General features: G+C 53.7%; 1 protein-coding gene across 3 annotated transcripts in view; it reads left to right on the forward strand.

The window, feature by feature from the left end:
* The window catches only part of EPHB2 (EPH receptor B2), a gene marked incomplete at both ends in the record, with an annotated part of 166,857 nt that overhangs the window by 40,621 nt on the left and 103,267 nt on the right, over positions 1-22,969 (forward strand). For all 3 annotated transcript variants that reach the window (XM_084241989.1, XM_084241990.1, XM_084241991.1), the window contains one exon: positions 20,047-20,111. In XM_084241989.1, coding sequence (XP_084098115.1) covers positions 20,047-20,111 — 65 coding nt within the window. The remainder of the gene's footprint in view (positions 1-20,046; positions 20,112-22,969) is intronic.

Raw genomic sequence — 22,969 nt, forward strand, 5'->3', positions numbered from 1 at the left:
CATTTTAGAAGAAAGCTACACCTAGACTCTGGTTATCTGGAGTCGGGTGTGAATCCAAATCCTTGCTCTTTAACTTAACCAGCTCTGAGTCTGAGTTTTCTTATCCATGCAACGGGGATCCTGATGCCTTTAAAAACCAGGTTCTGCTCATTATGTGTGAACTATTGCATTTTAGGAAACTGGGGGTCTCAAAAGTTGGAGGTTCGCCCCAGAGAACTTGAAAGCACCCTGCCGGATGTCTAGAACCCCAACCTGGAAAGGGATTGGTAAGGGAGGATGGTGTGCGAGGACATGGAGGCAGTTCCTTCGAGCAGGGGGCTTCTGGGCCAGGTCACAGACCGCCCCTAGGCCAGTGGCCCCGCAGGGCAGGTGTCTGTTGGCAGCTGGCACTGTGGGTGCTGCCTCCACTTGGGGTTTCAGGACATCGCAAAACAGGACACCAGTGTCCAACCACTAGTTCCCACACCAGATACTGCGGCAGATCCTGACTCCCCTCTCCTCAGGGCCTTTGCACATGCTTCTTCACCTGCTTGGAGCATTTTCTTCCCCATTCATTTTCTTTCTTCCTTTCCTTTTGTTTTTTAGACCATGGAGGCTTCACCAATTTATGAGTCACCCTTACCCAGGGGCTATGCTAATCTCTGAACTGTTCCAATTTCAATGTATGTGCTGCCCAAGCAAACACTGTCCCCCATTAATTTACTGGCTTACTTTCTCCCCTGCCTCCCAGGAGTCTTGAGAGGTGGCTGAACAACCACTAATGACCCAAGACCTTAAGCAAAAAAAAAAAAAAAAAAAAACTTTGGCCTCACTGAACCACAATTTGCACAACTATAAAATGAGGCTCTCCCCTATGTGCCCCTCATGTGCTCCTTGCACCCCTTGGTTGTGGGGGTACCTGCTTCCCTTTATTATACTTCCTGGCAGTTCGTGCTCTTGCTCTCCACCCCTGCCTTCATTGTCTGCAGTGAAACACGCCCCAGTCCCTCCTGGTGGAGGTTCTGGCACTTGTACAGCCTGGGATAAAATAGATGCTCAGTGAAGCTCTGATGAATGAATGTCCAGATTTCAGAATTGTTCTAAGAAAAGCCTGAGACTTTGCAGGTGAAAGTGCCTTGCACACCGGGAAGCATGTGCCCGACCCCACTGCTGTCATCTTCAAGGAGGCTCAGCCCATGGCCCCCTCCACACCAGCTACCTTCCATGGCTCTGTCCCCAGCTAGCCCACCAGGCATCTCTGAACCTTTGGGCAGAGAATTCTAATCAAAGAAGTTCGCACCCCACCCCCACCCCCATTGTGTGCTGCCACATGCTTTTGAGGAGGTGTGGGGAATGTTCTCACAAGGGGCAATTAGCAGCTGGCCTTGAAGCTCCTCTGGAGGCGCCCCCAACACAGCCACACTCGCCTGTCTTCCATGGCGATCATTGGCCTGCAAAGCCTCCGAGCTCAGTATCCCATCCCTGCAGCTCCCTCTGCCCGTCAGCCAAGGCTTGTGTACCTCACAGTTTTCAGATACATCCAGGTATCTAATTTGCTGTAGATGCCAAACCTCTGAGGCAGGTGAAACAGCTGTGGTGGCATTAGGACCTTCTGATGACAGCCTTGGGGGAGTAAAGGTGTAGCTACAAAGAAGGGTCCTGTTTTCCTAGATTAGGAAATGGCAGCTCAGAGAGGAGAATTCATTCACCTAAGGCCACACAGCTTAACCCATGGTCAAGCCAGAGGGCTCCAGCTATCTCTGGAACCTGTGGTCTTGCCAAGAGCAGGTCCATGGCTGATCCAGGCCGGCTGCCTTGCTATCATCTAGAAAGCTCGTGGAAAATATAGATTCCCAGCGGCCAATTGCCAGCCGGTTCCTGAGATTCTAATTCTTTCTGTCTTGTAGGGGTAAGGAACAGCCAGAACTAGTGGTTTTCAAAAGCTCCCGCATCTATTGTGTGCACAGCCAGCTGCTCCCCTGTGCCACCACCGATGTTAAAGCATCGCAAATTATGTGAAGAAACAAACAAAGGGGGACGAACACGCCAGCGCTGGCCACGGTCATGAGGGAAGGAGGGACGGTGGGGCGAGAGGATTATTTTGTACTTTACATTTTCTTCTGACTTTTCTTCATTTTCCAAATTGTCTTTAATGAGCACGTATTGCTTTTCTAATGAGAAAAAATAAATAAGAATGTGGAACTGGGACACTTTGGAGGGGGGCGAGGAGCACAGGCTCGCACAGACCTGGGTCAGTGCCGGCTCGACCCCTCCCGGGCTCATGGCCTTGATCTCCTGAGCTGTTTCCTCATCGGTAAAGGGCGACTGGAAGGGTTAAGTAAGGTGACTGCTGGAAAAGTGTCCTCCCTCCCTCCCCGCCCATTCCTCCTGGCCACGACCCCTTACTCTGGATGTCCTTTCCGCCAGTGTCCAGTTGGGGCCCCCTCCCTCCTCGAGCCTGGACCCTCAGAGACTGGGCCAGCAGGGCCTCTGGAGCCACCTCAGTCATTTTACAGCTGGGGAAACTGAGGCCTGGAGTGGCAGGGACTTGGTTGCTGGCCCTGGTACCCAGACACGTAGGGGCGTTCTTGTGATTGCTGCACCCCCCTCTCCCCGCCAGTGCTTGCTCAGTATGTGTGAGGGGCAGCAAGTCACCATCTGTGTTTTCCAATAAAAGAAAATGAAAATTGAAGCACATTAAAAATAGCTCAATTGGGATTCCAAGCGGGGCTCTGAGGCCTGCTGCGGCAGAGCCGCCCAGCCTGCCTCCCCCACCCCCAGCCTGGCACCGGCGCCACCAGGAAGTCATCTGAGGCGAAATTCTCCTGGGAGGGGCCAGAGTGCGGCCCCCATTGGGACCCCAAATTCTAGAATCCTGGAGACTGGTCTCCTGAGTCTTAACTGGGGGCAGGAGAAGATGGGTTTAGAGCCAAAGACAACCTCACTGGACAGACTCTGGGTGACCCTCCCCCAAGCCCCCAGGACCCTCAGCTCTAGCCTGCTTCCTGAGGATGTCATGGGGCCGGGGGTGGGGGGTACCCCACGGTCGAGAGGAAGGCACACTGGACTGGGGTCCTCCAGCAAGCTGGGAGCCTCTGGCCACTGCCTCCTCTTCACGATGGGGAGCCACAGGCCAAGGGAGTTGTACAGGGGGCCTCTGAGGCCCCTACCCCCAGCTTGGCCCTTCCTGCCTGTGTGACCTGGGAAACTCCTTCCTCTCTCTCAACCTCACTGTGCTTGTTGAAATGAGGATGATTTAGAAGTTTCCTCCAAGGGGGATCGTGAGAGGGCAAAATGAGATAGCAGCAAGCTCTTAGCTCGGTGCCCGCCATGCCGTTGTTAGAATCATTCTCATGGCTGATTTCTGCCAGGTGGGAATGGGAGGCTGTGCAGGAGGAGACCTGGGTGACTTCCTAGGAACCAGAGTGGGCTTTGCACCAACTCCAGCTGCTTGCCATGGGGGGCACTGGCATCCACCCCAGGGTGCTGGTTCCCAGGTTCTCAGAGCCCTCCATCTCCCCTGAGGCCCAGCTCTCCTGGGCCTCAGGCACTATGCTGACCTCAGGAAGATAAGGGGCACCATTCCTCCCCCCTAGCCCAGAGAATGCTGGGGTGGGGGGAGCCCCCCTCCTGTAGCAGAGGTCCACTACCCGAGAGCCTGTCGGAGTGGGGTGGCCTGGGAGTGGCCAGTGCAAGCAGAAGCCAGTCCACGTCCTACTCGACGGCCTCGAGCAAGTTGCCTCACTCCTGAGACTCATCTGTAAAGTGAGGCTGGTGGTAGTTCCCAGGCTGTGGAAAGATTAGGTCCCTGGCAGGGCTTGGCATGTGGTGAGTACTAGGTGAACTGTGACCCCAAGAGTAGCTCGCCCCACCCTGTCCCCTCACCCATCCAGAGCAGAGATGGTTGCTGAGCCCACGGGTGTCTAGTTACATGCCTTTATGGATGGGCCGGCCAGGAGATGCTGGAGGGGAAGGCTCTCCTCACTCACACCTGTGAACCCCAAGGTACCCTTCCACTGCCCTCTCTCAGTAGAGGGGCTGGGCTTTTCCTTAGCCATGGAGGTGAATGAATGTGGGGGCAGCAGGGATAGGAGTTGATCATTATGGATGGTATATTTGTTCCTTATTGCTACTGTAACAAACTATCCCAATCTCAGTGGCTTTTAAACAGCACACATTTATTACCTTATAGCTCTGAAGGTCAGAGTCATAAGTGGGTTTTGTACTGGCTGAAATCAAATTGTCAGTGGGGCCAACTCTCTCCAGAGGCTCCAGGGGAGAATCGCTTCCTGGTCTTTCCCAACTTCCAGAGGCTGCCTGTGTTCCTTGGCTTGCAGCCCCTCCTTCGATCTACAAAGTGCTCACTCCAATCTCTGCTTGCAGCCTCGCCCCTGCTCCCTCACCCTCCCTCCTGTCTTTCTTTTGAAAGAATCCTTATGATTCCATGGGATCCACTGGATAATCCAAGATATCTCCCTGTCTCAAGATCCTTAACTTAATCTCATCTGCAAAATCTCCATTGCCATGTAGCATTCATGGGTTCTGGGAATTAATGTGATGGTATCTTGGCAGGGAGGGGGTGTCATTATTTTTTCTACCACAGACAAGAAAGCTAGAGCCTGCCTTAGCCTTGACCAGAGGGCCTTGGCTAATAATAATACAATATCACAACTTCCATTTGCTCAGTGACTACTTTGTGCCAAGTTGTGTAGAAATTTGGGTTATAACAGCAGTCGCTATTTTACCAAGCACTTGCTAAGCACTTTCTATGCAAGATCTTACCAGTTGTCACCTTCACCTGCATCCCACAGCTCAGGAAGGGAAGGAAGTGACCTGCCTGAAGTCACAGGGTCTGGAAGCGGGGCTCAGATGTAGATCTGTCGAGCTCAACTCCCAGCACCCCAGGGTACACACTGCGATATGCTGCTTCCCTGGCATTTGAACTCAACGCCTGGGTTCACTGCCAGGCCCCCCCCCCCCCACATCACCCACTGAGACGGTGAGCTCTAGTACTGCTGGCTTGCAGGTCACCCTCACCTGTCTGTGGGCTCCTCTCAGAAGGGACTGTGACTTTGGCAGGCACACGGTAGGTGCACAGCCAGGGAGTGTGTTCAGATCAGAGGCAACAAGAAGAGGTGTGGGTGTATGCTTGAGCCATCCTGTGTCCTGGTGACCAACACAGGATGTTGTTGGCCCCGGCCTTCCTTTCTGAGACTTGTCATCTGTAGATTGGGGTTCCTGTTGCATTTTGTCCCCTGTGCAGACCTCTCAGTGGGCACCAACCGATAGAACCCTAAAACCAAGCCTGTAGGTACTATTGCTCTGTGCTCAATGCCCAGGCTCCTGGGCCAGTTGTGTCTTTCTGACTCTCAGAGAACTTTTGGGGGCCCTCTCTAGGTCTGGGTCACTCCAGTGTTAGGTCCCACACACTGCTACCTCGCCTTGGGATCTTGGTCAACCCGTGGGCAGCCTCTGTCTTCCCTTCTCCGTGTCAATCACTACTTGCTGCCTCAGCCTGGGTGTGACCCCTTCACAACCTCTGCACGACTGAGAAGGAGCCTCCCACCCTGGGGAAGCCTCTCCCTGCAGGGGCAGAGGAAGGGAGGGGCCTAGGTATGGGGAGCCAGCACCTGTCCCCCTTGTTCATTCAGCTGCAGGCTCAGGCAGGATTTCTTAGAAATTCCCTGTTCCTGGCATCTTCCATCAGGGTCTTCCCACCTCCCCAGAGAGCTCAGCTATAGCCAGCGGGAAATGGGACAGATAATTGCAACTTTAAATAAGGCCAAGTTAACACTCCCTGCCAGGCCCAGCACAGGGGACTCTCAGCTTTGATAGGCTGGGGGAAGCCCCAGACAGCACTCAGAATCCCAAAGCTGCCTCCAATGCCCTGGTGACCCCGTGCAAGTCACTGCCCTCTCTGAGCCTCAGTTTCCTCTTCTGTTAAGTGGCAATGCAACTCACCTATGAAACGTACCTAGCACAGGGCCTGGCACATAGTAGGCGCTCACTTGCTAAAGGTCAGGATTATGATGATTACCCCTGTTCAAATGCAGCTGCCCAGTCCTAGCAGCCCAACAAATTCTCCCTTCTCTGGGATCTGTTCTCATTCTCCTTGGCCTCCACGTGAGTGAGGAGTGATGACGATGCTGGTACGAAGCCCTCCTGAGCTCAGCTACTATGCCAGATCCGGTGCTAAGAGCTGTCCATCTGTGCCTGGGAGTGAGTCTTATTTAGTGCTCCCACTTCCGGGTGAGGTCCCTGAGGCTGCAGCCATGGGGTGCGTGTGGGGGAGGATAAGGAACCCCCCATCATGAGAGGACAGGATCACCCACCACCCACCTTAACCCCGCCAGCGAAGCCTCCTGTCCCAGCAGAGCACACGCCAGCGTGGCGAGATGCTTGAGGTTCCAGATCCAATTTCTCAATTAGAGCAAGAATTCCTGAGCCTCGTCCCAGCGTCAGTGGGTCTGCCGCTGCCGCCACCACTACAGAATTCCTGGCCAGGAGGAGCCCCCGTGAGGGTCTGGGGAGTTGAGGGCTGATTGGGGCAGGGAGCTAGGCCTGGCCATGCCATGTCCTGTGGTCTCCAGGGGACCAGCCAGGCGGCACGGCTGGTAGCGTGGGAAGGCTGCTCCATGGCCTGGCTCTGAGGCAGGGCTGGCCCATCGTACTTGTGGGCTTGGCCCAGGCCACTTGCTCACTGTCTGACATGGAGGGCTGCTGCGTGGTCACACTGGACATCAAGGGCCACAGGTGCCACTCAGCAGCCTAGCATCGCAGGACTCCAGCCTGATCCAATACCAGGCTGGGGAAGGGCACCAGGCACATCAGATACCTGAGCTAAGTCTTAAAGGGTAGAGAGGAATTTTCCAGGTGAAGAGGTGGACATCCTGGGCAGAAGGAGCAGCAGCTGGGGTAGGGCAGGGAGGCAAAATCAGAGCCTAGCACATTTCAGGAGCATGTCTTTCTGGTCCTGGGCCTCACTCATGCTGCCTACTTGAGTGACCCATCTATTCAGAGAGGGTATTCTAGGCTCAGGTATGGCCAGCAGCAAAGGCTCGGCAGTGGGAAACAAGAAGGAGAGGACCCTAACAGCAGACTGGTCCCTTGGGGGTGAGGGGAGGTGGGGCAAGATCAGAGGCTAAGACCAACCCATGGAAAGTCTTGAATGTCAGACTGGGCTGGATGGTCCTCTCACAGGTGACAGTGTCTCTGTCAGGCCTGTCTGCACCGGTCAGTTTCTGGGGCAGCACTGGCCCTGAAGCCTATAAACTCAAAGTTGCGGAAGGGAGCCCTGCCCTCCTGGGATTATCGTCATCTCCCCTGGGAAGGCTTCATTGACTCCACAGAACCTCGTCTTGCGCCCACGTGGGCAAGACGGATCCTCTGCTGCCCCAAGCTGAGAAAAGCCCACTGCAGATGTGACTGTCCCTGTCCACCTCAAGTACCTCCTAGAATGGTCAGTGTCCTCCTGACACCCCTCAGCTGCAAAGGCCCGTATTTGTGGTGGGAAGAGCGCTGGGATGGATGGCGGGCAGCCTTGCCCCTGCCCATCCCTCCCGGGTGACAGTCTCTGACTCCAGTTAAACCTCGCCTGCACTCCGATTCCATGCTGCACGCCAGATCTGGAAACCCCCTTCCTGACCCCACCACCTGCTTCAGGCCTCACCCACAAGGCTCTTTGGGGTCACAGGAAGTTTGGGTCACAACTCAGAAATCAGCTTTTCCCACCAACTTGCAGGGGATCTTGGTCCACTCAGCGAGCCTCAGTTTGATTATCTGCACAATGGGGACAGTGCTACATCCCTGGGAGGGTTTGGGGAAGGCATACATGGACTCAGACGTGGCCTTGGCTGTCCCTGGCATGGCACAGTGCCTGGTATAGTGGGGGTGCTCACTGGTCAGTAGCCTTGGGGATGCTGGGGGGAGGGGTGTTCCCTTCTCTCCTGGCAGTCCCCACCTCCCTGCTTCTGGTTCAGAGTTTGTCTCTACCCGAAGGCCCTCCTCATTCCAAATCCTGTTCCTACTGGCCCTTCCACCCTCATTAGCCCTGGTGCGCCAGCCATGTCACGAGCCCTCATGACTACACAGAAGCACTCAGGCCTAGGTCTTTGGCATCGCCTTTCAGGGAGCCGTGGGCTGTGGGGATTGAGCCATATCTGATGATGAAGACATGGAGGCTGTGATCATGAAGACGACACTGGGAAATTACTGGGCGAGTCTCTTGTGAAACATCGACATGAAAAAATGCCCCAGTAGAGCCATGTCTTCTCAGCTGCCGGAGATGCTGGGGACGGTTGGCAAGGATAGAACCTGCTGCCAGTCCAGGGAGTGGGAGGAAGCAGGCAGAGTCCAGCCAGATAGAGATGGTGCCCCCGGGATTCTGTCACTGCCCCCAAGCTGCCAAGGGCCAAAGGCAGAGCTGCAGGAGAGTGCTAACATAGGAAGGATGCAGGTGTTCTAGAAACAGCTCATCTGACGCAGCAGCTACTGTTGGAATAAGAGGGCTCTGGAGCCCTTGGACCTGGGGTGGACTCTGCTCTGCTCTGCTCTTGACAAGCTGTGTGGCTTGGGGCAGCCCTCTGTACCTCTCTGGTGCCTACTGCAAAGTCGTTGTCTGTGAAAGGAACCAGTTACACAATAGAATGCAGTGACAGCCGAATCAGGCCACCCCCCTTCCAAGGCTCCCTGCTGCCCTTGGGAGGGTCTTAGCCAATCTGCCTGGCACGAGAGGTTCTTTGTGGTGCCTGGAGCTCTCTTCCTCTGAGGTCTTTCTTCTCCCTCGCACAGCTCCCTGCAGGGGCCCTGCTCATTCTCTCCTCCAGGCCTTTACACAAGCTGTCCCTCCTTCCTGCAACACCTTTTTTTCCCCCTCTTAGTTCTTCCTTCCAACCTGGCTGTCTCTGGCTCAATATTTGAGGTTCAGGTCGGGTGTCCTCCATTTGGTCAGTCTCCTCTGATCTCCAGGTGGAGCTGGGGTCCTCCTCTGCTGTGGGTTGTGCCTGTTTATGCCTGGACTCCCCCTTCCAGACTGTTCAGCATGGGGCCATGGTACTGGGGGGGGGGGTCCTTGATGGGGTGGGTTGGGCCTCAGCTATAACCATGCCTGATGTGATGAGAGAAGCCAGGTATACAGTGAAACGGGTACCTGGAGGCAGAGGGAAACCAGACTCGGAGGCAACAGGACAGACCCTGCTGCCAACCTGAGCCAGGAGCCAAATCCAAGGGTAGAATGTGGAACCTAGAATGTCCTTGGGAACTAGGTGGGACCATTAAGGGTTTAAAGTATGTTCCAAAGCAGCATGTTCCTTAAGGTCAGTTGCAGTGTCTGGTTTTGATTCTTGGGTACCCAGCATGGGCCTGTTACATAGGAGCATGGGCCTAGTATTCAGTGAATGCAGTTGACTGGCTGGGGGTGTTGCACAGACAGATGGGTGGATGTGAGTGTTGTGAATAGATGGGAAGATTTATGAGTACTCAGGTGAATAGACAAATGGAAAGTAAGACAGAGAGAGAGGCAGGTTGGTTCAATGGGAAAAGGGATGGGTGGATGGACAAATGGACCAATGCATGGATAGATGCCCAAGTGGGATGCTGGACATATAGGAGAGCAAGTGGGTGACAGAATATGAGCAAGTAGAATGATAGATTGGTGGAGTGAGTGAGAGGGTAGATGGATGGGTGGGTGGGTGCATGACAACAAGGCAGAATGATTTCATAAATAGTTGCTTAGATCGGGTGGTTTGAAGAATAGATGGGTTTGAGAATGAGTGGATAGATGAATCGGTGGGTGGGTCGTTGGGTAAGTGTAACAGGTGGTGGATGGATAGATAGATGGATGAATGGATGGCTGAGTGAGCAGATAGGTGTGTGTGTGGGTAAACAGGCAGGTGGGTGGGTGGTGGGTGGCAAGATAGTTTATGGGGCATTGCACGGACTGGATGGTTGGAAAGATGGATGAGTGGGTGTGTGGGTCAATGGGTGAATGAATGAACAGTAAAATTTCATGTGGCTAATGCCTGACATCTTGCCCAGAAGCAGAGGGGTGGTCTGGATTCTGGGATTTGAGTTAATTGTCCTTCACTGGGAGAAACCAGTGCCAATTAGGCAAATAGATCCAGTCCCAGCAGGTCCTGCAGCAGGCTCACTAATTGACTCCAACCCGACAGACCCCGACTTGGACTTACAGTAGCCTGTGCCTTATTGATTTGTAATTTACACTACACTCGCATCCAAAAGGATTTGAGGTGACTTATAATATTAAACCTGCATGCAATACGACAGTTTGAAATGAAGTGAGAAAGCGAGAAGCCATAGTGGATGGTGAAAAGAGTACCTGATTCAACTCCCAGACCTGTTCTTACTGTGTGACATGGGGCAGGTGGCTTAACCTCTCTGAACTTCATTTTACCCCATCTGCAGGAAGAAAGGGAAGAAGGATAAAGGAACAAAGGGAAAATAGTTCAATAGGAAAATGTAGGAGTGATGAATAGATACATAAGTAGGATGAGAGATGTCTTGGTGGGTGGATGAACTGGAGGCGGGTTACTGGGAGTGGAATGGTAGGTGAATGGGGTAAGTGAGAGGGAGGATCATTGGATGGATAGATAGGTAGATGGATGATGAATGGATGGGTAAGCAGGGACAATAATTGGTGGTGTCATCAACTGAAATAATACACGTGACAGCTCAGTGCAGTGGGTGGAACTAGGTAAGCTCTTTGGTTATACAGTATATGTAGCCTCCTCTCCTGGAGAAAAAATCCAGACTGATAGTGTAAGCAGAAAAGAGCATTTGATGGCTGGGTAACTGGGGGAGAGGGCACGAGGGACAGGAGACTGCAAGAGAGGCCCTCACCATCCAGGAGGACCAATGAGTGAAAGAAAGCCCCAGGGTAGGGTGACAGGGTGACAATGGGAGATACACATAGGACTGATGTCAAGGGCCTCTGGAAAGACTTCTCAGAAGAGGTGACATTCGAGGCTCTTGAAGGGCATGCTTGAGTGTCCAGGGCAGGTCAGGAGAGCAAGCCGGGCTACAGGGAGAAGGGACGACAGGGTGCGGGGCTTGCCCAATAGGCAGAAGCCACATGCAAAATATTTAGCAACCACCTAGGAGTGTCAACAGTAACCTGCTGGGGTGCCTGGGCCTCCTGATTCCCTTAGCCAGCCCAACGGGGGTCCTGGCCTCTCAGAGCTTTCCTTTCCTCTTCTGTAAAATGGTCTGACGATTGTCCTGCCTCATCAGTCACTGGCAGGATCTCATGAGGTGAAGTAGCTGCTCCACACTCGGTAGATGCTCAGCCATGCTGGCTGCCATCCTGATTTTATTACCTATTTAATGGCTAGGGTCTGTGGATTCATTTAAGTAAAAGGGCTTTAAAGATTAAAAATCACCGGGCCTGTGCTGGCAGTGAGAGGCAGCCCAGTGTGCAGGCAGCCTCGGAGGCAGTGGGCCTGCATTCAATTGCTGGTCCGCTGTGTGACCTTGCCCAAGTCCCCTAACCTCTCAGAGCTTCAGTTTCCTTCCGTATAAAAGACGGCCAGTAACAGACGTCCCCTAGGGGTGTCGAGAGGACGAACGGAGCTCTCGTGTGCAGGGCTGTTCCCATCCCTGCCTCCCTTCTTTCCCTTCCCCAGCAAGCCCTGGTGTTCATTTACCACCCACCCCGCCCCCCAGCAACCCCTTCCCAGACCCCCATCCATCATCCTGTCCTTTGCGGAGGTTAAGTGGGTCCCCAAGCAGCGAATCCAAACTCTCTGGAAGCCCTGGCCATACAATGCGGCCCGCTGTTAGCGAGCAGCCCGGCTGGCCCAGAGGATTGGGTTTCAGCCGGGCGGCCAGTGCTGGCGGATGCCCAGGCCAGCAGTGGGCAGGCGGGGGACGGAGTGAAGGAGCCGGCGTCTCAGGGACTCCTCAGCCGGGCCTGAGAAAACACGAGCAGGCTCCAGGCAGGCAACCGAGGCAGAGAAGGGCCGCCAAGCGGCAGGAGGACAAGGAGGGGTAGGTGCTTCAAAAGACCTTGGGCAGAAGGATTTTACATTAGCTGATCTTTTCCATGAGCCTGAGGGCGGAGCGGGGAGGCCAGTCTGGAAAAACAACAAGCTGCTGCTGGCGGGTCTCACCTTAGAAAATCCGGAGCCTTCCTGGAGCTGGCCCCGGCTTCTCTGGCATTGCCACCCCCCACCCACCTTGCTTCAGGTCAGCGACCCAAGTCTTCCTAGATGCTGACCCTCCTCTGGTTTTCAGAGAAAACCCAGTTGGGCAAATCCAGCTCTGCTTCTTCCTGGCTGTGTGTCTTAGCCTCTTGGGCTCAGTTTCCTCGTCTGTGTACCATGGGGTAACAGTAGCCGTCTGTGTACCATGGGGTAACAGTAGCAGCCTCACTGGGTGTGCAGCAGGATTAGCTCAGGCCTGGCATAGTACATAGTACATGAAAGCTCTGCTTTTTCCTCCCTTTCCTATCCTGCGACAGCAGAGCCTGGTGATTTGGGGGGGTCATGTCCTGCCCTAATTGGCTTTGTGTTCTTGGGGGCCATCCTTGGTCTCTTTGAGCCTCAGTTTCTCCAAAAATTTGTTCAAGGATATGAAGGAGACAGTGTTGATGAAATGCTTGCCCACACACAGTCAGCCTCTGTGAAAAGAATTTTCCAACTTGCCCGGCATGTCAGTGGCCATGGCTTTGAATTAATCTCTTGATTCCTGACTGTTGTCCCCTCTTGGAATTTCTGCTTTGGACTATGGAAAGAGTCCTCCGATGCCCAGCCATTGACAGTGTGGGTCAGGCCTCTAGGCTGTGGCCGGGAGCTCACCAGGTAGCTAGCCCTGGCAGGGAGCAGCGGGAGCCACAGGGAAGTGTCCAGTTGCGGCGTGGGTCACACAGTAGGCCGATTTGCTGCCTGGGCTCTGGGCTGCAGGCCAGTTTGGGGTGGAGGTCCCTGGAAGCAGGGATCCATCCATCTTCAGGACAGGCTATGATCTCATGTCCATATTCTGCAGACAGACCATGCCACTACCCACCTCAGGAATCCTCCATAGCTCCCTGTTGCCTGCAGGACATCATCTAGACTCCTCCATCCCATATTTGAAACCCGGTACATTGTGGCCCGATCCTCAGCCAACTTATTCTTCCAGGAAGCAATTTGCTCCCACCACATGGGACACACTCCAGCACGGCGAGTGCAGCGGGGTTACTGACAGGAACTTGGTGCGAGGCAGACTCAGCTCCACCACGTCCCGGCCATGGAAACCTTGACCAACCTCAGAAACTCTGTCCCAATTTCCATCAGGAAAGGCAGGCCATAAAGCGCCTACTTCACACACAGCTATGATGAAATGAGACAGTGAGTGCCCAGCCCCCGTCCCAGAGCCCGCCCCCGGTCATCAGGCTTCACCATTGCCCAGACTACCCCTGACAGCCGTTTCTCTGCATTTGATTCGGCTGTGCCCTCTGCGTGGTGTACCCCCCTCCCCTTCTCCCAGCTCAAATGCCACCTCCTCTGAGCCGCCTTTGCTCATTCTCTGGTCAAAGCTAATCCCTCCTTCCTCTGGGTTTCCAGGCTCCCACCTGGCCCAGCCCTTTCCCTCTGCCTCGCCCTGTAGAAAGTTCACATGTCGGGCACTGGTCTGGAGACTCCTGGAAGAAAGGGTCTGCTGGTGTGTTTCTGTGCCCCTGGTGCCCAGCACCCGGCCTGGCGCACACTAGGAGGAGCACATGCTTATTGGAATGACCATGATCTTGTTACTTAACCCAGGAGAATGCAGGGAAAGCTGCCAGGAAGAAGGAGCCTTTGAGCTGAGTTTTGGAAGAGGAGTTAGCCAGGCCAGCAAAGCTGAAAGGCTAGGCGTTCCCAGCAAGGAAAGAGTGGTGAGGATGGCCAGACCTTAGGGGTGTGCGAGCACATGGCTGGAAATAATGGGGTGGCTGGTCACCCAGGATCTTGAATAGGTTGCCATCCTGCCGGCAGCGGGAGCTCTGAGGGCCGCTAAGCTCAGTTAAGACATGATCAGACTCGGGCTTTAGAAATATCACTGAGCCACGTGTGGGGGTCAGATGCATGTACGAGTGCCAGCACCATCTCTCAGCGGTGAGGGAGGCAGACAGGACTCCCCCAGAGGGAGACACCGGGGCTGGGAGCAGCAGGACTCGCCTATATCAAGTCACTTAATTCTCACGTGACCCGTTTCATAGATGGGGGGGACCGAGGCCCAGAGAGGTGCGTGGATATCCCACATTCACACACAAGGTCGTGCCAGAGCCAAGGTGCTGGCCTGTACAGTCTTCACCCCCTCTTCCGACTCCCTTCCCTCTCTCCACTCCTGTCCTCACACAGGCCCACACAGAGGGAGAAAATAAACACACAAAGAGCCTTGGTGATTTTGTTTTCTGGTATCTGGTTTTTTTAAGGCTATAGCTGCAGCATCTTAAAAATAACACAGATGTGCAATGAGACACATGTGGGTTCAAATCCCGGGCCTGCCTGTGTGCCCTTGTGCTGGTCGCTTCACCTCTGACCTCAGTTTCCGCATCTGTAAGATGGGGTTAATGGAGGGGTTCCCTGCTCAATGCCTGTCACACAATAGGTGCTTAATGGAAGTTGCTCTCATGCCTGGGACACTGGCATGCTGTGAGTACAAAGTGTCCCTGGCCCTCGAGAAGGATGGCCCAAGAAGAGGTCAAACAGAGCTGGCCAGGGGTCAGAGTGGAGGGTGACCACCGGCCCCTGCCTGAAAACAGGGGCTGGCGGTAGTGTCTGCAGGGCCCTGTGCAGCCTCCTGTTGGCCTTATGCTAACGACTTCAGTGTGTCTCCCCTTTTAGCTCAAATATTTCTGAAATGCACACTGCTCCTTCACACACAGCCGGAGGGGCCTGTGGGCCTCCCCAGCCTGTGCAATCAGGGCCTCCTGATTGCTTTCCTCTGTGCAGTCTCCAGGAAGGAGAGGGGGTGCGGGTGCAGTGAGGCTGGGGCCAAAGCCACTCCCGTGGCCCGAACCCTGTTTTCCCACCGAGGAAGACGCACATGCTGGTGGCGTTTGTCTGGTTCCAGTTTTGGCCTGGGTGCTAAGATGATCCACGCAGTCTCACTTTCCTCTTCTAGCCATTGGGATTTTTTTAATGGTCGCTCTGAGCATCCAGAGCTTGGGGTTGGACATTTTCGTGGGGCTAGATGGGGGGATGTGCTCAGAGGCAAGTAAAAGAGCTGTGTTAAGCGGGGGAGGGGCGGGGCAGCACCAGGGAGACTGGCAAAGATGTGGGCAGGTGGACATGGTCCAGCAAGAGGGGCCTGGGAGAACTGCTGACCTTTTCTGGGCAGCCCCTGCTCTGCCTCTCTAGGCTCAGCCCTGAGCTCACCCCTGCCCCCCTTCTCCTACCATCAGTCACCACAAAGCATGCCTCACCTCTTTGCCTTTTCCTCTGCCTCTCCTGCCCCTCTGCCTGGCGTGCCCTTCCCACTTGGCCTCCTGACTCCCTTCTAACTCATTCTTCAAGTGTCCACTCGAGTGTCATTTCCTCCAGGCAGTGCCCCTAGCGTTGGCATTTTCTCCCTCTCCCTCCACACCCTGATCTCATAACCCCCAGCACCCATGCACATCCTCGCACAGACTTTGTCACATCCTGCGGTGATTAATTATCTGCGCACAGGGAAAACAGCTTCCCCTGCATGAGGGATTGTCACGGTGGGCTGGGGATGGGGACACTTGCAGCACTTCAAGGCAGACCCAGTGGTCCCCAAGTGTGGGCAGTGAAACACTAGTAGGGAGTTTGCAGATGAACATTTCATTGTAACAGCATTGTATTTATTTTCCTTCTTTTTATGGCAAGTGATATTGGTTTTCCATTTGTACGTAATGATTACTTTTTCCTCTTTAAAATGTACTTAAGAACAAAAGCAGTCAATTGGAAGAAAAATAGAAACTAAATAATAGCGCATAGGTTGTATGTGGAAATGGTTGAAGTTCTGTACGTTGTACTGGAGGAACAGAACACTACCATGTCCTATAGTTTAGGGGGCATTTCAGCCTTTGGCTGAAGACCTACTACGTGCCAAGCTCTGTGCTGGAACTCCAGCGCCCTTGAAGGGGACCTAGTACCCACCCCCCAGAGGACTACAGTTCATTGGGAAAAGATGGCAAACAGGGGTGGTTCCTACACAGGATATCTGCCCGTGCCAGGACATCTTGAAACACCAGCAGCTGCAGAGCTGTGGGGTGCATTCAGGAGGACTTCCAAGAGGAGGTGAACTGAGTTGCAATTTCACTGATGAGGGGAATTAAGGCAGGTAAAGAAGGTGTGGAGAGGAAGGTGATCAGAAGGAACCACCTGTCTGAGGTCTGGGAGTGAGAGAGAGTACCTGGAGCGCAGCTTGTGAATGTGCGACCTGGGGCAAGTCCCTGATCTTTGGAAGCCTCAGCTTTCTCCTGTGTGCAATGGGACAGTGTCCACTCTTCCTTGGCTTTGCGAGGATGTTGGTGAGGGTCTCTGGCTCCTAATGGAGAGGGTCTCAGTCTCAGTGGACAAAGCTCTTCCTTTGTAAAGTTTTGCAGTTCAGCTTCCTAAACCCACCCACGTTCCTGAGGCAAGAATCACTAACACCAACTTTCCTGGGGAGCTGAGTTTGACGTTTGTGCTTGGTTTAAGAGGAACAAAGAGGAAACTCGGGCATCCCAGGAAAGCAGCATCAGACAGCTCGGGAAGGGCTCCCCAGAGGCCGCAGCCACTGAGCGAGAGGCTAATATGTGTCAGATGTTGGCAAGCTCAGCCTGGGGGTGGGGGAGCCAAGCAATCTAAGCTGGAGCCTCTTAAACCCACCTTCACATTTGGGGGCCACCTAATGAGCCCAAAGGAAATGGCACGTGTGCAGGCACCGGTGTGTAAACAGCACCGAGCTCGCCTGCTGACGATGAGCCATGCTGGCTCAAAGATAATGCTCTCCTGTCTTGTGAGTCTTTCTGGCCACACTCAGAAGGGGTTATGGCCATTTTCCAGGTAAGGATACTGAGGCTTAGAAAAATTGCAAAGCAAGCTGGTGGCGGAGCAGGTGACCCCCCACTCCCACTCCCGGTTTATCTGCTCTGCTTACTTGCCTTTTGCAGAGAAAGGAGAGAGGAGTCAACGGGGAAAAGCAAAAGACCGAGGGAACATTGAAGGCCCAGGAGCTCCCTGCTGCCACAGCCCAGAGGGGAAGCAACCTTCACGAGGCTTCCAGAAGGGAGCCCAGCAGCTCTGCCTTCCTCATCCTTCCCAGAGGGGACTCTGCACACTTCACATTCCCTCATAGCCCCTTCCTGTTTGTGAACCTGTCAGCCCATTGACTTCCAGTCCTTCTGAAAACCTCGCCTTGCTTGTTCCAGATGTGAAAGGCAGAGGGAGGCCCCACAGCCTGCCCCTGTCCCAGCCTGAGCTTCTCAGGGGCCCAGGGTTTGAGCACCAGCTTTCAGTATGTGACTTTTGGCAAGTGCTTTGCCCTCTCTGGACCTGCGTTTCCCCCCAATACAACAACGATGTCAGTTTCTAGTCCCTCCTCTGGGCTGTGGAATCCTCTAGTGCTTGGCCTCTGGGTCAGCCCAGGAATCCAGCCAAGGGGTGGGGCCACCTGCTTGGCGGACTGGCCTCCCCCACCCTACTCCCTTCTTGTCCCAAGTAGAGTCTCTCCTCTCCCTTGTTCGACACGGCTCCCGGCAGCTGTTCCCCGGGCCCAGGCAGAGAGCCCGGCTTGGCGCGTCTGAGGCCGATGAGAGAAAACAGGTTAAAAGTTCAGCCCTTGTTCTCTCCAGGAAGAAAAATCTGTAGCATTCGGAGTGTGAAAAGGAACCCTTTTTTCGCTCCAAAGCAGCACAATAGAACTTCCCTCCAATTTGCCATCAAAAAGATGCCCTTGGCACTGGACTCCACCATCCCTGGCACCCCCCTCTGCAGCCCCCAGAGCCGAGGGACACAGTGACTGCAAACACAAGCCACAGGTCACCTCTGGCCAAATGCTTCCTCCCCTCCCTGCCCTCCTTCTTCACCCACCCTATTCCCTGCCCTAGTTCAACTCCTAGTTGCTCCCATCTCAACCTTCCCAGTGACCTGGACAGATGAGGAAAGAAAACTGGCACCTGCCCCACTCTCATCCCCCTAGTTCATCCAGTCCAGGTCATCAAACAAAGTGTCTAGAAGCTTATAGGCTGGGGACAGGAGATGTGCACCCCCATTCTCCCACCAACCTCCTCTGTAATCTTCAAGAAGTTCTTTCCCCTGTCTGTGCCTTGGCTGCTCTCTCTTTAGAATGAGGTGTCTGGGCTGGACCAGAGATAGCATCTCCAAAGGTGGGTGTTAGCTTCCCAGAGTTGTGTGACTGGAAGCATGGTACAGCCACAGAATAGGGATTGACTGGTGATGTCTGCCCTGGGCACAGAATGGAAGCATAGCAGCAAGCACACCTCACCCACTCCCACGAAGCTAGGAGGTCTGCGGGGTTCAGCTGTGACCTTCTAGATCTCTCTGCCTACTTTCTCTCATAACTATTTGTATCCACGCTGCATCTCCACTATTAGAATGTGAATTTCTCTGTAGTAGGGTTTTGTGATTCATCATGGTCTACTTTAGGGTACCTATACAGTACCTGGTATATAATAGCATCAGGATATATTTGTTGAATGGATGCGTCAAACAGGCCCTTTTAAATCTGTACAGTACACTGCAATTAAGTTCAAAAAGCATTTTTTGAACCTCCTAGGTCAGAGGGGAGGGGTCCTGAGCCTGATCTGGGGGTGAATGTATCTCTCTGGTCTCCTTTGTTACAAGCTGTGTGGCTCCCTCCGTCCAGCTGCTGGAATGAGGGGAGCCAACTGGAGCCTTGATTGGTTCAGAAGCTGATCTGTGCTGAACCCCCACTGGTCACAGTGCTCACCTGCAGCACCTTTCTTCCCTGGGGCCCTATAGAGGCAGAGTTGACAGCCTTAGGAAGGGGCCTCGACATGGGGACATGGGGACATAGCGGGGAACTCCAGGTTCCTGGAGAATGGGGAGAGTATTCTTGACCAGAAGTGTGGGCTAAAGGGAAAAGTTGGGGTAACTGAAGGAGCTCAACTGGGACAAAAGGACAAGCCCTGTAAGATCCACATGCCATTTTTTTAAGAATTTGGTGCAACCTGTTTACTGCAGCACTATTTACAATAGGTAAAACCTGGAAACAACCCAAATGTCCAAAAATCAATGACTGGATCAAGAAGATGTGGCATATACACACAATGGAATATTATTCAGCAATCAAAAAGATAAACTCATGCCATTCGCAGCAATGTGGATTGAACTAGAAGGAATTATGCTCAGTGAAATAAGCCAGAAGGAAAAAGAAAATAATCGGATGGTTTCACTTATAGCAGGATATATGGCACCCAAATAAGACATCAGTGTAAAAAAATAGTAACAGTACAAAACACAACAAAGCAAAAACGGACAATTATAAACCAGAGACATCCTGCAGGGGAGGAGGAGGGAGAGGGATCAGAGGGAGGGAGGGAGGAGCACAGGGGACTGAGGTGATGGCGCACGGGTGAAGGACACTCTATGGGGTCTACACCTGAGGGGGTGGAGAGAAGCAAATATTGTTTTAAAATGAACAATGACGTAAAAAATAATATAAAAAAAGACTTTGGCGCAAGCTATAAAGTGAATAGATACCCTAAATTTGACACAATTTCAAGGTTTCCTCATAGTCTGAAGTTCATCCAAGACACCCCAGGTTAAACCCCTTTCCCATCTTTAAGGAGGAAGGGGGTTGGTGGGACATGATTGGCTGAGATGGTGGGGCAGGACCAAGAATGGAAGGGCTGGAGTTGGCCCTGTAGGGGCGGAGCCTAGAGAAGCTGCATCAGATGATTGGCTGGAGGGTGGAAGTGGGCAAGATTATGGAGTGGGAGGTGGGACCTATAGGGGCTACAGTAGGGTTATGGTCAGATAATTGGTGCAGTGAAAGTGAATGGAGCTCTGTAAAGAAGACCCCCCCCCAGTGGGTGGGACCTCAGGGTGATTGACAGTGCTCTGTAGACAGTGTGCATTGACCTCTTTGTCTTCCCCACAGAAACACTGATGGACTCCACCACGGCTACGGCAGAGTTGGGCTGGATTGTGCATCCGTCATCAGGGGTGAGTCAGTGGTCCCCAAACCCTGGCTGGTCTCTCAGAAGACCTCCAGTTCTGCTGAAAGAACTGGATGCCCCCTCAAATTCCAGTTGTTTTCCCTCCTTCGGGCTAAGGCCTATCTTGTCCACCCTCCTGGTCTCCTATCCTGGATGGAGCCAGGTTATCATGACAATATGCTGGCTGCTTTGATCCTTATCCCTTGGAATCCTGAGGGCAAGGCTGTGTAGTGGTACCCCATTTTACAGATGAGGAGAGAAAACTGGCATCTGCTAAGTACCCACTGTGTGCCAGATACTCCAACAAGCAACTTTACACATATCATCACCAATTCTAGGGGGAGGAATCACCTCCATTTTATAGGTCTGAGGCTCAGAGAGCTATCACTACCTGCCAGGGAAGCTACGGTTAGTAAGTGATGGGACAGGGCTGTGTGCGAGTCTTCTGTGGCCTCTGAGGCCCCAACACAGAGACTTCCCTCTTAAGCTTTTGCCACACTTCCTTGGGTCCAGTGCCCTGTGCCCATGTAGGTTTGGAGCTCCCTGAGAGCAAAATCAGGCACAATTTGAGATTCCTCTTTCTCTCCACAGCAACCAGTTGTTGCTTTCATGCAGGCTGTAGAGTCAAATGCTCCTGAAATTCTGTCTCATTCTGCCATTCAGAATGTGATTTGGGGCCAGCTGATTAAACTGTCTGAGCTTTAGTTTCCTCATCTGTAAAATGGTGATAATATGGGACAAGTGTGATGTTTTCCCACAAAGTTTCCAGCACCTTGCCAGGCATAAAGTGGGTCCCAGTAACAAGTAGCTCTAGTGACTGTCACCATCATCATCAGCTTTGTCATCATCAGTTTTAATATCATTTGCTCCTCATCCCCCTGGCCTCTAGGAGGGTTCCGGGCTCTGAGGCCCACCCCCTTCCTTCCCCCAACCTAGCTCTCCTCTGGGACTCAGCTGCTGCCCCAGGGAGCTGTATCCCCTCCCTCCCCTAGGCCTGTGCTCTCAATAGGCAGGGCCCCAGGGTCAGGCCTCGTTCTGTGGCTCTTTCTTGTCACCAATTTTCCATCTGCGAAGGCGGCTGGGCCCACAGCCCCACCCTGCCAGTAATGAGGCCAGGCTGGGCTGCAGGGCCCCCGGACGCAATTATTTGGGGTGTTTAGGCTGCAGGGCCTCCGCATGTTAATTAGAGAGAGGGGAGAAAGGCAGAGTGCTCTAATTAAGTGCTCTAATTAAGTTCTGAAGAAGAACAGTGGTTGTAACAAGGGGCTGACTTTGTCACATGGTGCCACCAAAAAAAAAAAAAAATTAGATGCAATGTAGGGAGCTTCAGAGCCACCATTGAAGTAGAGACTGGGCCCACAGGCCCCAGCTCAGCCTGCCCCCCCCCACACTCACCCCTACAGCATCAGCCCTCCTTAGGCCAGCAGCCGCTGCTCCGCCCCTGAAGACCTGGCCCTGCAAATCTGATGGACCCTCAAGGACACAGAGTAGCTACTTGAAGGGGAAGCTTATGCCAACACCTGCCTCCACTCCAAAGTCACTCTTGGGAGAAGAGACCCAGTGAAGGGAAGTGACAAGGCCATACATCAAGTTAGCAGAGTGAGGACTAGAACACAGGACTCCCAAGGCACTGTGGGGTCCTCTCCAGGGAGCACAGACAAGTCCTGGCTCAAGTGGATGGGGCTTGAGCCCTATCATTTGCTCCTCATCCCTCTTGGGCCCTGGCTCAAGTCACTCCTCTGTGGATGGGGTTGATATATACCGTGTGTGATGACCACAACAAAGAAACCAGGTCCTCTTCCAGCACCCACTCCTGGCCAGGTGTGGGTGGGTGGGTGGTGGGGTTACTTTGATGTCAGTGCTTTTTTTGGGTCTACCCTTTTTGCATCTAGCCTGGGTGGAACCACTGGTGACACAGGAAAAGGAAGGCATAAGAGCAAGTTCTCAGTCCCACACTGGAGACCAGACCAAGGGGCCTGAGAGCATCCAGCACTATCTTCCCAGGCAGACTGTTCCCAACGGCCCATGAGAGATTCTGAAGGCAAATACCAGGCATCCAGAGGGACAGCCTGCTGCAAGAGGTTCCAGAAGGGTGCACAGAGAAGGCGAGACGGGTGCTTAGAGGAGGGCTGTGAGTGAAGGCTGGGCAGCACCACTGAGCTCTGCCTATGAGGCGTGAACATGGGCCCTGGGCCTTCCATCCCCAACTTCCCAAGGCCCAGCCCAGGCCCCTCTAGCAGTGAGGGTGAGAACGCTCAGCCTGCTGTGCGAGAGCCCAAGCTGGGCCAGTGAGGGTGCCTAAGGCAAGAAGAGTAGGAAGTCTCCAAGCACCCTCTTAGCCACTTAAAGCCCAGAGCAGAGCTGTTCTTAGGGAGAAGGGTCTGTCTGCCATCACAGGGGTGGGGACCCCTCTGTCAGCCTGGGAGTCCTTGAGGGCAAGGACTATGCCTCCCTCGCCAGGGAGGAAGTTCCCAGAGAGCCGTGTCTGTCTCCCCTCAGACTGGCCGCTCCTCAGCTCTGACTGTTCTCGGCATCAGAGCTCCCTCCAGGAGTCTCTTCCTAGTTCCCTTCCAGGTGGGCACTTCTGGAGCAGGGCCCTCTGGCTAAGGGCTCGTCTCCCATATTGAAGGGGAACACCAAGAGCAGCATGAGTGTCCTCCCCATCAGATTGGCATGTCTCCCTCCTCACCTGGGGAATTCCTCCAGACCAGCGCCGCTGGGTTTGGGAGTTTTCATGTAGTAGGGTTCATGCTTCCATTATCAGACTGGAAGACCCCCAAACTAGAGTGGGTGCCTCCCCCTTTAGACTAGGAGGCCCACGATGCTTGGAGTTCCACCTACCCCTCAGGCAGGGCCTGTGTCTCC

The sequence above is a fragment of the Talpa europaea genome (assembly GCF_964194135.1).
Source record: "Talpa europaea genome assembly, chromosome: 9".
NCBI lineage: Eukaryota > Metazoa > Chordata > Mammalia > Eulipotyphla > Talpidae > Talpa > Talpa europaea.